Consider the following 15,431-nt stretch of genomic DNA (forward strand, 5'->3'; position numbering starts at 1 on the left):
CCTGGTTCTTCTCTGAGCTTGCTGTTTTGAAAGCAAGAACGAGATCCCTTACCACCTGTGTATTCATTCGAACTGCAAAATAGGTCAACCCAATTTTTGCCTCTGAATACTCCAGTGTGGCCCAGCTGCCCTTTCTCACTCTACATAAGCTGAATATTCATCCTTTCTTATCTGTAAAAGGTGATTGGGAGAAAAGGTCTCTATTTTTAGACATGAAACAGGTATGATAGAGCCAGTAGCATTGCCCTGTCATAGCGTCTCAATGGAAGTGCCATGATATCCATTTGAAGGGGGAAGAAGGTACTGTGCTCTTGACCTCCATGAGACTGCTACTATTGGAGTCACTTTTGCTCATGGTTCTTATTCACATTAATTAGGCACTAAAAAGTTATTGTAGGGAAACTATGAGAAAGAACTTAGGATGGAGAATTAGATCGCACTGCAGTGGGCTGTGTATGCCATTACTGGCTCATTTTCCTGGGGAGTATCACTCCCCCAGTTAAATCACTTTGTGTGGGCAAGGCAGCTGACAATTTGCAACAGCATGAAATTACAGGCTGCTTCGCTCCAATGTTGTTGACAATACTTTTTTTCTTAAAAAAACCCACAACTACATAGAAACTGTTCTCTGAGCTTTGTTTTTATTACTTTCAGCAGAGTTCAAAAGCTTTATTTCCTTGAACATACAAAAATATTTTATTCAAAGAGTTAAAAAATACATAGAACCCAACAAACATCTTTGGGATGCTTTTGGCTTTGGCTTAGGGTAGAGGGGAAACCAAAGCACCTGCACACTTCAGGACTTGCCAGCTGCCATTTTAGAGGACAGGAGCAGATGCACACAGATTAAAGCAGGTTTTGGACTACTTTTAACTATGTCTCTGACTAGACCAAGCTCTAGCTGGCCCAGTATCAGGAGATCAGAGTAACTTGGTGCTTCAAGGAATATGTATCCTGCTTGTAAAGTCATGCGCAGAGGTCCAGCTCCAGGGCTTCAGTGCTCTGTTTCCCTGTCTTCAGGGCACATTCGGTGAGTTATGTTTGGTCAAACCTTAATTTGATAGTAGAAGCTGAGAGGTTTTGTGGCAAGCACAGGAGTAGGAGGTGTTAACTGGAAGTGAGATATTGTATTCTTGTAAGAGCTTGGTTGTAATTCGCGTGACTACAACATGGTGCAGAAATGGATTTACAGCATCTGTAGACAGTGCTAAGCCAGGTTCAGCGTTGGCAGCAGTACAGATGCTGTGTTTTTACCGAATAACGAAGATGGGCTTCTGCAACCTGCCCAAAAGTCTGTGTAGACACAGCTTAACTGTTTTTAGTATACAAAATTGGTTGGGGAAGGGGTGAATTCTTGCACGTGTGTATATGCCTGTTGCAATTGTAGTTCTGGATTATAATGTATCTATTCCCTTAATTACACTGAAAAGTATTATAAAGTAGTGTTGGGGGTGGAGAGACAAGACCAAGATATCCCATTGACATAACTGGGAGGAGATTTGCTTTGTCAGGATGCCCGAAGCTAATGCAGGCAGAGGATCTCTGCTTCCACAGCTTTAACTCTCCTGGTTTTACAGGGGGTTGTAATCTTGCCTTTCCATCCAGCACTTAATAAGGGTATTTTCTTCTGCAAGGTTAGAAGGTATTTATTTTTTGTAGATTTCCCAGACTCAAGAGTTTTGTTCAATAAAACAAGTCACACTGATGAAGCAAAAATTCTTATGGTTGTCTCTATACTTCTTATAGAAATATTTCTATGCCCAGAGATAAGGGGGTGCACAAGTGTTTCATTGGATTGGGACAAGCACCCGGTATCTTGCATAGCCATGAAAAACTGCCAAGAAAAGCTCTTGAGTTCCGCTTCTTCATGGTAGGATAGGGACCCTATGTGGGAAGGAGTGCCACAACCCACATTTGTGTAGACGACCTGTTATTCCAAGGAAAGAGATGCTCCAGATGGTTTTGTGGGTTCATTTCACTAAGTCAATAGTCATTTTGCTATTTTGAAAGCAATAGATAAAATGTGTGTTTCCTGAAGGTGATGCAGTGGGAGGTTGGTAGGAGGAAATCACTACTTTGCAAGCCCATAGTTTGGAAAGATTCCTTGCAAACTGTTTCATTTCCAAAACAAATTAAATATCTTCAGGTTAGCGTAAATGTATTTGGTAATCTGGTATAGGTTTTGTATAATGAAGTGGAGTATAGGAGTGGCAGAGACATTCAGTGTCTGTTCTCCCCACCTCCGAAGCCTACTGGAATATTATATTGGGCACTTGATTCTGCAGTATTTACTGTGGCTGTACAGCTATTACAGCCTGAGCTGGCCATACATGCTGTTCCTAGTGCTGTTTATTTGAGATCTTTTCTGTTAGCAGACACACGTTTAATCAACGTCTGTGTAAGTGTACAGTGGATGTGGACTATCAGTAAGTCTCCCTTTATTCGCTCTTGCAAAAATCCTACCATTTCTTTCCTTCAGACTGCTGCCTTTCAACTTAAATAACCTCAGTAATTATCATGTCAATACAGTGATGTTCCTGGTGCATTCGCGCCTTGCAGCGCTTGGGTTAGGAGTGAGCACTGTAGAGAGCTGCAAGACGGGCATTAATAGCACAGGATCAGTATGGTCTGAACTGACTAGAAGAGGCTTTTCCCTCCCTGCGCGTGTGAGCTGTCTGGTGGGGGAAGAGTGTAAAATAAAATAATTATATTTGAGCTTCAGAAAGGGAGGCTTCCAGTCGTGTACATGTCGCTGGGTATCTCCAGCTTCTGGGTCAGTGGTCCAGTCTCCAGCTGGGGCTCACTCAACCTTAACTTAAGTCTAAATGAGTGCAGCAGTACACCGTAAAAAAATCCCTGTGCTAGACAATGAGCTGGCCACCTGCCCACATGTTTCTTCCTTTTAAAAAATGCTACCCCCCTCAAGACCTCCTTTCCCTCCCTTATGTTGTGAAAACTGGGGTTAGATTGATGGCCTCACCACGGCTGGGAGTGGGTGAGGAGAATCAGCAAAGATTTAGTCCAAGTTCTTCCCGTAGGTCTTTAATTTCACTGTAGCATGAGGCCAGGCAAAATGAGTCCTTAGGATAAATTTGCAGGGTAAAAGTGAGGTAGAAATCTGTTTCCCTCCTCTCTGAAATAACATAAAGTACTATGATAATAACTCTGCTATCGGCAGCTGAATGAAAGGCTTGCAATTACAGCACAAGAAGACCCTGACTGTGCAGAATAAAACTGTGATAATTACATCTGTCATATTTGTACTTAGTCCTCATTAAATTTCGAGAAAATCATCCAGTAGTAAATAATGTGCAATTTTTGCTTTTAAATCAGAGGTCATGAAAGTAAATGGGAATTCTGTTTTTCCTCATAGGGTGTCTGAGAGAGAAAAAAATCCCATCAACTACATTTAAAACTCAGTTTGCTTATTATTGAAGACACCAGACTGAGGAATGTCATTAGCATGACAGTTTGTTCAAACACAGCATACAGATTTCATCACCAAGAATAGACTCTGAAATTCATAATGGCATTCACAACCAGATTTACTGCTTTCATTCCATTAGGGGTTTTAAAGGAAGGATTTTAAAATTGTTTTAAATTTTAACTCAAACATGAAGATGAGGACAAGTCTACCTTTTTGATTTTAATGCTGAGATGAATGTGATTACAAAGTTCATCTACATTTGCTGGGTGTGCTTTCTTTTACAACAACAAATACACTTTTTTACTTTTAGAGACTGTCTATACTCTGTGTAATAAATACATGCATGAAATAGATTTTATGGTATTATAAACACATTAAATCTGGAAGCTACACAGTAGCTTGAATCCATACGAATTTCGAGTTCAACTTTCTTTCCATTATATTTGGTCTACATTGGATCTCATTCTGATCTCATACAATTTAGGAATATTTCAGCTGAACTCAAAGGATTTAGATCAAGGTAAACATGGTGTGAGTAAGACGCAGCATCTTTCTGTGTGGAAAGTAAGGATCTGATAAGCTGAGAGGAAAGGTAAAGGGCAGGAATGAATCGGTGCATCATTTACATGAGATTTCAAAATGGTCATTGATGCCTATTGACACTTTTACTTCAGTTTACAGTTTTAGAAGACTACTTAACAAGAATCCATATGGACCACTCTTAAGTCCAAATAAATAAATTTGAGGATTTACTCCAGGAATGTATTGATTTTGCTGTATTTCATCAGCATTATCAGTGACATCAAACAGCAGCATGATCTCTATCTAAAAACTCAACAATGTTCAGAGTTCTTCAGGGAATCCTTGCAAAGTGCTAGGATAAGGAAACTGCATAGTAGAACTCTGGAAAAACTAAAGGAGTAGCCTTTATTCTCTAGTAAACGAAGGCTGGAATTGTGGTCTGATATTAATTTAACAAAGGTGCAACTAATTGTGATACTGTGTTCTTTATATATGTTCCTACTTTAAGATACTGTAAGTCAACTTATATTACAAAGCCCTGTAGAAAAACACAAGTTGTGCCACTAAAGTTTTCTGTATTTTTTTCTTTTCCAACAAGAAATCTGAATGCTCCTCCTTTTTGTTTCCATTTGCTTTTGATATTGGTAGTGATGGAAATCACCACAGTCAATTGCATGGTCAGTTATAGTAATCCTTGATCCCTTTCTTTCCCTAATACAAAATCACAGAAAAATAGATTGAAACATTATCAGCAGACTGGCCTTTGTTGTACTGCAGCAGAAAACGAGAATTCCGCCATAGCAGAACAGTTGTAATAATTGCAGCTTTTTCTTTCCAAAAATGGCTGTTCGATCCAGTTCTGATGTAAGCCTTGTGAACTTTGTGCTTTGATGGGGACATAGAGGGAAAAATCTTGGTGGTTTTGAAGAATTACTATTAGGGTGATTTCTGAAAGTTGTTCTGATGTAAAATGTTAGCAAGCAGTCGATTTTTGTTTTAATACTTGATAGTATGGAGCCTGCTGCTCTCTTATTGTTCTCTGGAGAATACATTTTCTGTTTTATTTTCGTGAAGTGAGAAATCTAAGGGATCCTTGAAAGAAGATAATGACTACTGACATAAAAAAAAAGCCTTTTACTTGATCCTTGATTAGTTAGTTTAAAACCCATTACTGACTTTATTTCTTTATTCAAACTTTTGTTAACTTTGATAGATTAAGATGCCCTTGGTGTTCTTGGTGATCTTGAGAGAATAAAAAAGAACATAACAAAAACATTCAAGAACCATCCCTTGCAGTCACCTACTCACATTAAATTGAATGTGACCAGAATAGTGATTTTTCACACTTTTCTTGAAATATGTGGCCATTAAAACAGTACATATAATAGAAAATTGATGAAACCGGGAACTTTTTTTTTAAGTAGTTTAATCTTTGCTCTTATTTTTGTTCAGTTAAAGATCATTTAATAGTGTGATAGGGCTTTCTGCCATCTTCTATTTGCTCTAAGCAAGAAGAGTTTCTGCTCATAATTGTTTTCTGTGCAACACAATGTGCTTGGAATGTAATAATTGTAATTGTCTTTTGAATTATTGTTAAACTGCTGATACACTTCACTACTCTGTGCTTATTGTAATGTTTGCCACGTCCCAACAGCACCTTTGTGACAGAGGTTGATTAATGCTGAAATGCCAAGATTGGCCTATTCCTGATTTATCAGCTGAATGTTGAGAAGCATTTCCTCCATGACAGCGCTATTTGCATCATCCTTGATTTTTTTCTGCCTTTGTTTTCTAGCATGTCTACATACGAAATAATTTAGTTTAAGAAGAAATTCAGAGTAAATTATTATTTTTCTAAAGTTTGGTGTATTCATTGTCAGTTACATTTCCAAGTCAGGCTCTTGCCTGTTAGACAAGTGATATCATTTTCAGGTGGATGCAGCCTACAACAGTTTCCACTGGGAGTAGCAAGTCCTCCTCAGTGCAGGTTGATTTTTCTAAGCTAAGATTTTTAGTTCCAGCATCGGAAAACATTGAAGCATATGATTAAATCCTATAGATCTCTGTGGAATTGAAAATAAAACAACAGAAATTGTTTCAATCATAATGGAAAAAAAAAACCCCAAACCTTTAAGGCTGCCTTTGCTTAATCACATTTGCTGTTGCTTTCAGCTGTGTTTAGCTCAGTGTCTCAGTTCTTACAAAAACAAAAGTTGCCCATTTTGAAATGGTTCCTAAGGGTTTTTTTTATAATACTGCTTTCTGAAGAAAGCTAGTTTTTCCCTGATCTCAAAATACTCACAGTAGTAAATGTCCTGCTATCAGACTTGCTTTTGTCAAAAGGCAAAGAAAGCAACGTTGAAATTTGTTGTGAGCAATTGCTTGTTGTGAAGAGTTATTTGCTGATAAGAGAAGCATCTCAATGAAGCTCAGAATAAAATGATGGTATTGTAGACATCCTGGTCAAGGTTTTTTATAACTGTGAGTGGTGAATCAGAAGTAAGCTTTTATTCTAAATGGATTCAGTGACTTCATTTTACCTGTGTTGTGTTGTCATGGAGAGTTTTAATATTAAGTCCAGCTTAATTATACATCAGAAAATTAGAAACATAAAAGTGTTCTTCTCCTTTTTGCAACATTCATCATATTGTTGTTCTGTTAGAGTAACTTACATCTGTTCTTTTATGGTTTTTCCCTCTTTTATGTTGCACATAATTATGAGGTGCCTTCTTTTACGCTGACATGTACCATCACTGAAAATTTTGCTAGGCTATGAATAAATTCAGTAGATGCTTGTTAATGCAAATGTGACTCACATTCATTCTTATTCAGATCTTTACTTATAGAACAGAGTCGTGTATTGGGACAAATTCTGCCTTCAGCTACATGGGTACAAGTTAACTCTCGCCGACTTCAGTGTCACTGAGTCACACCCACACATCTGAGAGCTGAACTGGGTCTCTTTTCTTTATGTTCAAAGTTTTGTCTTGCCCAGTTCAGGGTTAGAATGAGTTTGTTTGTTTTTTAATCCTATCAGCAGATCTTCTTTTTCAGCAGAATGGGTCCTAAGATTTAGAACCAAGAAAACCACCCATCAGTTCGAAAACATTCATTGTAACACCCTAATCCTATTTACTCTTGATGGCTTTGTTTCTTAGATTCTTTATTTTTTCTGCTCAGTGAATTTTCTGCTCCTTGAATTAAATGTAATAATTAAGGTCTTTAAGCAGAACTTCCTCTATTGAGGCCAAATCCATGCATTTAGATAAATCAGCTAACCAGAAAAAGCCAGAAACTGAATTTGTTCCCCATTTTTGCTGTTTTTTAGTTACATGTGCCCTTGACTGGCACGGTGGAAATGGAGAACATATTTAGATGTGTGGAGCATTCTTAACACTCAGTGTAGAAAAATGTTTCAAATGGCTCCTAGGTTGCTATGAAACCACGAGTACTGATCTCAAATAAATGCCTTTGTCAACCACCATAAATGATCTTACGCTGCATGTTGAGGACATAGGACATTGCTCATCATGTGTGCTGATATTCGTCTGGTAGCATCAGTCTTTTGTGGAAAAAGTTCTCCTCTGAGCTTAAAAATAGAAATAAAATTCTTTGCTTGCCAATAAAGGATGGAGGGACATGACAGTTCTTTAGGAAGTCCCTTGTTTCTGCCCTCACATACTTTCTGCCTCTAACACAGCAAGGGATTTTCTTTTAAATAAACCCAGTCTGTGTTCTTTTTCCTTATTCCAGATGGACCATGACCCCCGAAACCCTGCATATATTGCCACCCAGGGCCCTCTCCCTGCTACTGTCGCTGACTTCTGGCAGGTAGGTTAAACATCTGTTTGAAAACTGAATTTATGTTACAAGTCAAATGTTTTCCTGTGCTTCTAGAAATGTAAGGTGTATAAAAATATGTTGTGGTTGAGTCACAATAGGTGGAAAAACCTTCATTCAAATGTCTTTTTTAAAATCTAGTACGTGGATATTCAAGTGATTTATGTATATGACAAGCCCTCCTAAGGAAGAGTTGATCTGGAAATTACGTTGAAAACCTCAGGCCAAAGTATGCATATTTTAGTGCCAGGTCTCTGTAATTAAACTACTGCCAAGGACTGGATGATTTTCAGAGGGCCTGACCTTCTTAAGAGTGTAGCCAGAATTCATTGTCACTCTCCAGATCAAAAAGGACCTAACACTATGTGCCATGAATTTTTCCACTGAAACCTACTTCTCATATGTCCCAGTTCCCCAAAATGCTTAAATTCTTATGTATTTTCCCTACCACAGGTAGCTGAGTTAAAGGCTGAGTTAAGACCCTGCTGCATAAAGTTAAGTAGGTGCATAATTTTTTGCAGGATTAGGGCTAAAGGCAGTAGTTACTGATGCACAAATATGAGCTTACTTTGCATGCAGTGTTTTTTATATGCTAGTGCAGCTCTCAGATTTGGACATACACACACCGCCAGGCTAGGTGTGTGCGATTGTGTGACAGATATGCTGCTTTAGATATTCCTTTGTAAGTGTAAAAGTGTGCCTGAAAGCTTACTGAAGCTGTTTGGGGAGGAGGCCGACTGGGGCTTATTATCAACACGAGCATGTTTTTATTTTTTTGTTTTGCATTATGAATTTAGAAACATTTGTTCTGAAGATAAAGAATATCTATGTAAAAATTTCAGAAGTGCCATTGTATTTTAGGAGCTTGCATCAGTTGAAACCATCATTTCTCTTCATCTGCATCACTCGGTCTATGATTAGAAAGTGTTAACTGATCCTTATTGAAGACGCTTTTCCCTACTGTTTCTGATGAGGAATCGGGACATTTTCAAAACATTTGCTTGATTTTGGTTGCCTGGATATTTAAATGCTCGGTCTGAGATATTTTGGGGCTGGTTTTTAGAAGTTCAGAGCAAATGCTTTCTGCTTGAAGTCAGTTGAGCTGTTGGTCTGGCTTAAATTTTCCAGTAACTTGTGATTTTTGTCTTCACTATTTGGTAGTTAGACACAATTGAGAATACTGATCTTTTTTCCCTCGGCAGGTGGATTCCTTATAACAGGCATGATACCTGAAAATGTGTTCCTTAAGTTAAACATGCAAAACCATGTTAGCTATTCTGTAATGATATTTTATGATTCCTAAGGCCCAGGTTTTTTAATTGTATATTTTTGCATATTTGTATATTTATATTTTGTATATTTTCACCTGTAACTGCACCTTCACATCCTGAAAAAAAGTAGGTTCTCATTTTTAAAGGAGGCATTTAAAGAACACACTTTTTATAAGCATTGCTGCTGACACAGAAATCAGAATTAATCATACAAACATAGTATGAAGGGTATATTTTGTTCTTCTTCCATTCTGATTTGAGCAATTAGGCAACCTGTTTGCAGAGACACAGAGACTAGAACTGAAACATCATTTCTTTGTTCTGTGATCCAATCTTCTTCATTCCAGCTTCGTACACAAAAGGTCTCTGTCTTGACTTTCTTTCTTCATGCTTTTTGTGAGTGGAGAGTCTTCACTTTCCTTCACTCTCCTTCTGCTCTTTTTAGCTATTTCTCCTCCCAGTTAACCATCAGTGAAAGTTCACTCCATCTTCCCACGAGATTTGCTGTAAACATCTCTACAGAAACCATTTGGCAACTGTGGTTCAGCTTCTGCTCAAGTGTGTCTATGTCTCCATTTTTGATGTGATATTCTTTTATTGTTTCTTCTGTTAGGTTCCATAGAACAGTTTGTTTCTTACATTTATTTTGATGATGCCTGTCACTTCAACATAACAATCTACCTATGTCAGATTGGTCCATCACCCACTTTTCTTAAACTTGAACTTCCTACAGATGACATGTCAATGTGCCGGTTCCTGTCACAAGCTTTTTACATGGCCCAGGGTATCAACCAGGTGTAATGAACAGGCCAGGAGAGATTAACTCCTTACAGAACGCTGCATCCATAACCACTGAAATGTAGTAGGTCTGTTGTACAAGTCAAAAGCCATGGCTTGACGTTGTTGTGGTTTATGCCCAGATGCAGGAGCAAAGTTTATATCCATTTTTCACCTAATAGTACCTATTTTAAGGTAGAGCATGGGAAACCTGAACTTGCTATGGAAAATAGAGTATTAACTCCTGTCAGGGCAGAATCCTTTGATGTTTACTTGAATACAATTTTCTGTAGTTTATACAGACCATAGTGCTGCCACCAGGGATTGTTTAAAGATTCAATTATTCATTCCTGATACATCTTCTCAGTGATTCTCCTCCCTCTCCCTCCTCCACTTAATACCAGCTGTTGCTGAGCTGTGTTGCTTTTTTCCCCTTTTGTGTGCTCAGTGAAGCAGTTTTTTGACTGATAGTGAGAAGAGTGACTGAGTCCGGAGAGACCTGGGACTATTCTGCTGTTCCTTGTCTAAATGCACAATGTCATGCTTTAGCAAGTCCAACAGAAATTCTTGGAGCTTGGCATCACCTTCTATGGCAATATTTACTAGATGTATTGCTTCCTATTTTTGCAGAGACTTAGCTGGTAAGACTCCCAAGAGCCTAGTTGCATGGTGGGCATCAGCCACTCCATTTTATCTTGGCTGAAAGGCTACGCCAGCAAGAAACAGCTATAATTGTTTCCACTCCTATAGGCATTTCAAGCTGATTTCTAGAAAACACTTGCTGATACCCATAGTGAAATCCAAACTGTTCCTGATTTGTCCTGACTGTCTAGTTTTCGTGCTCAAATTCCAGAGACACAGTTTCTAAACCTAGTTTCCCTTAAACTTGCATTAGATTCTTCCACCCATCAGTGACTATGTCTACATTAGCAAGCAGTATGGCCCACTAGGAATGGATTTGTAGAGTGTCACACTACTTACTTTGTAGGTTTTACTTCAGGCTAACTGTTCTCCAGCGGACCAAATGCCTGTTGGTGGGGGAGAGGACTACAGATGCGTCTGGAGGAAGCTTGTTCCAAAAGGAACTCAGTTCCTGAGCTCTAACGCTGCTCTGCTGTGCATGTCTGTCATCCACATGATTACATGGTCACATCCATAATCTCTCTTTAAGACCAAACAGATGATTTGGTCTGGAATAATCTTTTTTCCTAGTTTTATTGGCAGGCCCCTCTAAAACCTGTTACGTTGATCCAGTGCCCAGTATTTTTGTGCAAGTGCTATTAGACACTTAGCAATCAAATTCCCATTTACTGTTTTCACGTTGCCCAGATCTGAACAAAGATCATGGTCAGCTCAGTGTCTTCTCTTTCCCACACTGGGCAGAGCTTTTCCGTAAAAGATTGATGATGCTTTGTCCTGGCTCAGCTTGTTTAGAAGATCCATGCCTAGTACCACTATGGGACTGGAGGGGGACCAGTTTCAATCATCTCTCTAGTGACCACTTCTTGGAAGATTATATCCTTTTTGGTAAGGTGAGGAAGAAGAGCAGGTATTGTTCTTCAGTACCATCTAGCTTGAGCCACTAGAGCTGGCTATTAGACTCAGCATTTTCTGTACATCTTTCTATTCATTTGGGTTTTCATTTTGGCCTGAGAGAGATCAGCTTGGTGGAAGCTTTTCTTTCAAAGATGCAGTCTGGAGATAGTCCAAACTCCTGTATATTGGTCATTTTCAAATGGTGTTCAGATTTGTATATGTTGTAAAAATAATAATGATAAAAAAGGCAAGAATCTTACTCTGGCTTTTCTAATGGCGTAAGACACTTCCAGGCATCAGACTTCCACAGTTGTCTGTGTCCCTCCAGTTTACTTCCCCAGCTCCTTATATTCTTGGCATAGCTCCTCTAAGTCAGCAAGTGCCAAGTTAGTTCCAACTTTCCTGGCTTACCTATTTCTTTGAAAACTTTCTAGCCTGCAGGAGTTGTGTTGTCAGTCATCTCATTGATCTGTTTTGCCACAGGGCTTCCTAATCTGTCTGGATACTCTGTGTTTGTGGCTCAAGCAGAGATTTCATCTCTGCCTGCATGTCATCTCTTAGACCACTCTGGAAATTTTCCAGCTACTACTTTAATTAATTTTGAAAAGCCTCCAGCTGATTTAAGTCTTCTTTTAATTTCATCTCGTCTTGTTTTCGTCTCTTTTTACCAATTACTTTTTCTGAGAGATACCTCCTTCATTGATTCTATTTCGGTTCAGTGGGAATTCCACCTCACGATTCCCTTTCTTGAAAACCGGATGCCTCTCCTCACATGGTATTAATCCATTTTTACCTGAGTGGTTAAACAATTTGCCAGGTCTGTGGGTTGTTTTCTTCTCAGCTGGAAAGAGAATTCATCCTCAGGATAGGGTTTTGCTTTGATATAGTTCCATTTTATTTACAAAGAAAGTACAGAGTTTTATTTCCTTGAACAAAGGCAGAATCAAATAACAGGCAATAACTTCTTTTTTTCCAAACCTCATTTCCAAACCAGTGTTTTACCCCCAACCTCTCTTTCAGCTTTTCTTCTACCAGGATCACAATGCTAGTTTGTTGAGCTGTGGTGGTGGTTTCTTTATTCCTTTTACACATTTTTGCTGCTTATCTGGATTAATCATCTTGCCTTGATTAATGCCTCTCTCTCTGCATTAAGCATATCAGTTTCTAGAGAAACTCATGGGTCCATATGCCTCACGTTTCTCTTGTTTTTGATGATAACTTCTGTAATTTCAGTTATCAGGCTCTATAAAAGAGTTTGCTTGTTTCTTACATTTATCTTGAATGAAAGGTGATGATTTTGTCCAGCAGCTTCAGTGAGATTTCACTCAGCTCTTTCACATAATGCTATTAAAATTCAACATCACTTTGAACATAATTCAAAAGAAAGAGGATGTAGAACATTTCTGATCTATAACAAGTTTTCGCAGCAGGAGTTCCATGTTGTGAATAATTCTGGAGGCATAAAATTTTATTATTTTCTGTATGTGCTGGGTTATAATTCCATGAAGTATTTGACATGAACTACATGTCTTAACTTGCAAAGTATTCTAAGAAGCGAGGGATGATAATATGCAAGAAACTATTCCTAGGAGTTAGGATATTTAGAACTAACTGTCCTTGCATTGAAAAATTGTTCTTAATTATGCTAGTTTTATAAATTGCATGTCTGCTAAGGTTCATTGTCTCCAAATGGACATTTCTATAGGAGGCCATAATTTTTCCCTCAGGAAAATACCCCACATTATGCCTTGCTTTCATAAATCTACCCACATTTGCCCTTCCTTCCCCTCCCACTTTTTGGAGGGAAGTGCATTTTCATGGGGTTTTTATTTAACCATATTAAGTGAAATAGAGGGAGGGATCAGGCAGTCCCTGCCAAGTGACTTAAGAGGTTGTGCTTTAGTTGCCTTAGAGAATGAAACCACGTACGTTATATATTTTTGTAAGCATTTGTTGTGTTTCTGTGATGTCATCCCTCCATGACTGACATAATTAATAAGTATATGAACATTATATAACTGAAGGGCTCCAGTCTGGCAGGGATGACAGAGCAGATACTACTCATGAACAGCACTGAGTCGGACCAGGACCAGGAAGGCAGACTTCAGGTGCTGCCCCTTTGTGGTTAGGATGCTCCTCCACGAAGCAAGAGCGAGCTTCATCCTACATGTTCTGAATCAAACCCATGCTTTTCATTTCCCTATCTTTCCTCCACTATTTGCCAATACATGAAATACTCTTGAAATTGGGAATGCTCTTCACCCTTCTTGTTATAGCTGGGCATCTACTGCCAACAAACAAAAAGAAAGCTCAAGGGAGTGGAGGTTTACACTAATGTGATTACAGGGAGTGGGGAGACCTCATCTCTGCCTCTTTGATTATTTTCTATTTTTTTGCAAGAGTATTAAATGTAAAGTGCAGAAAGAGTCCCAAGAGTAAAGACCAGAGCCCTAATCTGAGCCAAGGAGTTTGGTTGCCATTTGCTTTTCATTGCCCTCAAGCCTGCATTCTTCATCTAAAACTATTTTTAAAATATTTTTTCTCTACCCATATTCAGGAGTATATTGTCAGACTCAGTTCAAAAACTGACTGTTGTTTTCCTCCCAGGATCACACCAGCATGTTAAGAACCCAGTTCCTGAGTTGCAGTCTTCAGGACATGATAAATCTTTGCATGTCTGTTTGGCAGCACTTGCTTTTCTCTTCCAGTTTTTGAATTCAACAAAAGAAATACAAAATACTGTCAGTTGATTGTTTCCTGTGTAAAAAGGATTAGTCATCAGTGATCTCCAAGGGCAAATCCCAGTGGGCAGAAGACCATGTCCCTGTAGCTGAATGAGTCTCCCTGCAAAATCGGTGTTCCAAGCCCATGGGCTGAGTAAGAACAACTTTACCAAACCCTCCCCTGCTCTAATTGCCGGTTTCTGTGCTCCCAGTTCAGTATGTTTTGTGAGTGCTGAAATTAATTTACAGATTAAATTATTTTTCTGCATTTTGTTCTTCTGTGCAGAGCACAGCGCTTTCAAGCAGTCTTGATTCCCAAGTTTTATTTTCCTTGCCTGGAATGGGACTTCCTGCATGTCTAATCAGTTCTCACCTTCAGAAAGAAGAGCAGATGAAAAGCGACACAAAGCAATTCAATGTGTAAAATATGCATATTTTAATTTAATAAAAGAAAAACAGCAAGGGAGAGAAAGGCACAGAACAGCAGCCCCTAGAGCTCTAGTAACTTGTCAAGCCATGTGAAATAAATATAGCATTAGGAATTCCATAGTCGTTCAGTAAAGGAGTGTGCGTTTACCATGCTCACTTCTAATTATGGCTGCAGTTGGAGAAGGTACTTAGAAGTGGTCCTTTTAAAATTTCTATCCCTCTATTGTTTAGTTTCCACCTTTCCAATACTAAAGTGAAAAGCTATTTACCGGTGATTTTGGTGGTCTTCCCGTCCTTAATGTGGTTTTGTCAGCACTGCAATACTAAATAGCACTCATATTTAAATTATTTAATAATAAGCCTTGAGTTAGGAGTCTACTGAGAAGAATAAGAGCAGTTTATGTGTCTCTGAGAAAGCAGAAGTTATTGCAACACATACAGTCATCTTGAGTTTGCCTTTCCCGTTGACTTCCAAACAAGCGTTGCTGCAACAGCAGGGACATAACACATGGAGCCAGTCTAATGACCACGTATTTATATATGGTCCTCTCTGAAGCTGTTTTTTCAGCTGCAAGAGTCAGATTTTTTTTAATTAAATATAGATTGTTGATCGTTAAGTTTTCAACCTACAGATTTGCTTAGCTGTCTGGCACAGCTGTGACTTTGCAAATGGCAATTCTGACTTTGCCAGATTTGACCCATTTCATATCAAAACAATAAGTCATTTTCAACCAAAATGTTTCACAAAAAAGGTTGCTCTTTGACTGGCATACATTGTGAAGTTCTAGTTGATAACAAAAATCTAAATTCCCCTCCAGTCCCCCCCCCGCCCCAGCCTTTTCTTAACCCATTAAAACATTGGGGTTTGGTTTTAAAATACTACAGAAAAAAACATTTTCTGACTGT

General features: G+C 38.7%; 1 protein-coding gene across 1 annotated transcript in view; it reads left to right on the forward strand.

The window, feature by feature from the left end:
* Window positions 1-15,431, forward strand: part of PTPRN2 (protein tyrosine phosphatase receptor type N2) — a 664,689-nt gene that overhangs the window by 608,889 nt on the left and 40,369 nt on the right. The window contains 1 exon segment of the mRNA XM_069799855.1: window positions 7,703-7,780. Coding sequence (XP_069655956.1) covers window positions 7,703-7,780 — 78 coding nt within the window.

Source organism: Haliaeetus albicilla, chromosome 2 (assembly GCF_947461875.1).
Source record: "Haliaeetus albicilla chromosome 2, bHalAlb1.1, whole genome shotgun sequence".
Classification (NCBI taxonomy): domain Eukaryota; kingdom Metazoa; phylum Chordata; class Aves; order Accipitriformes; family Accipitridae; genus Haliaeetus; species Haliaeetus albicilla.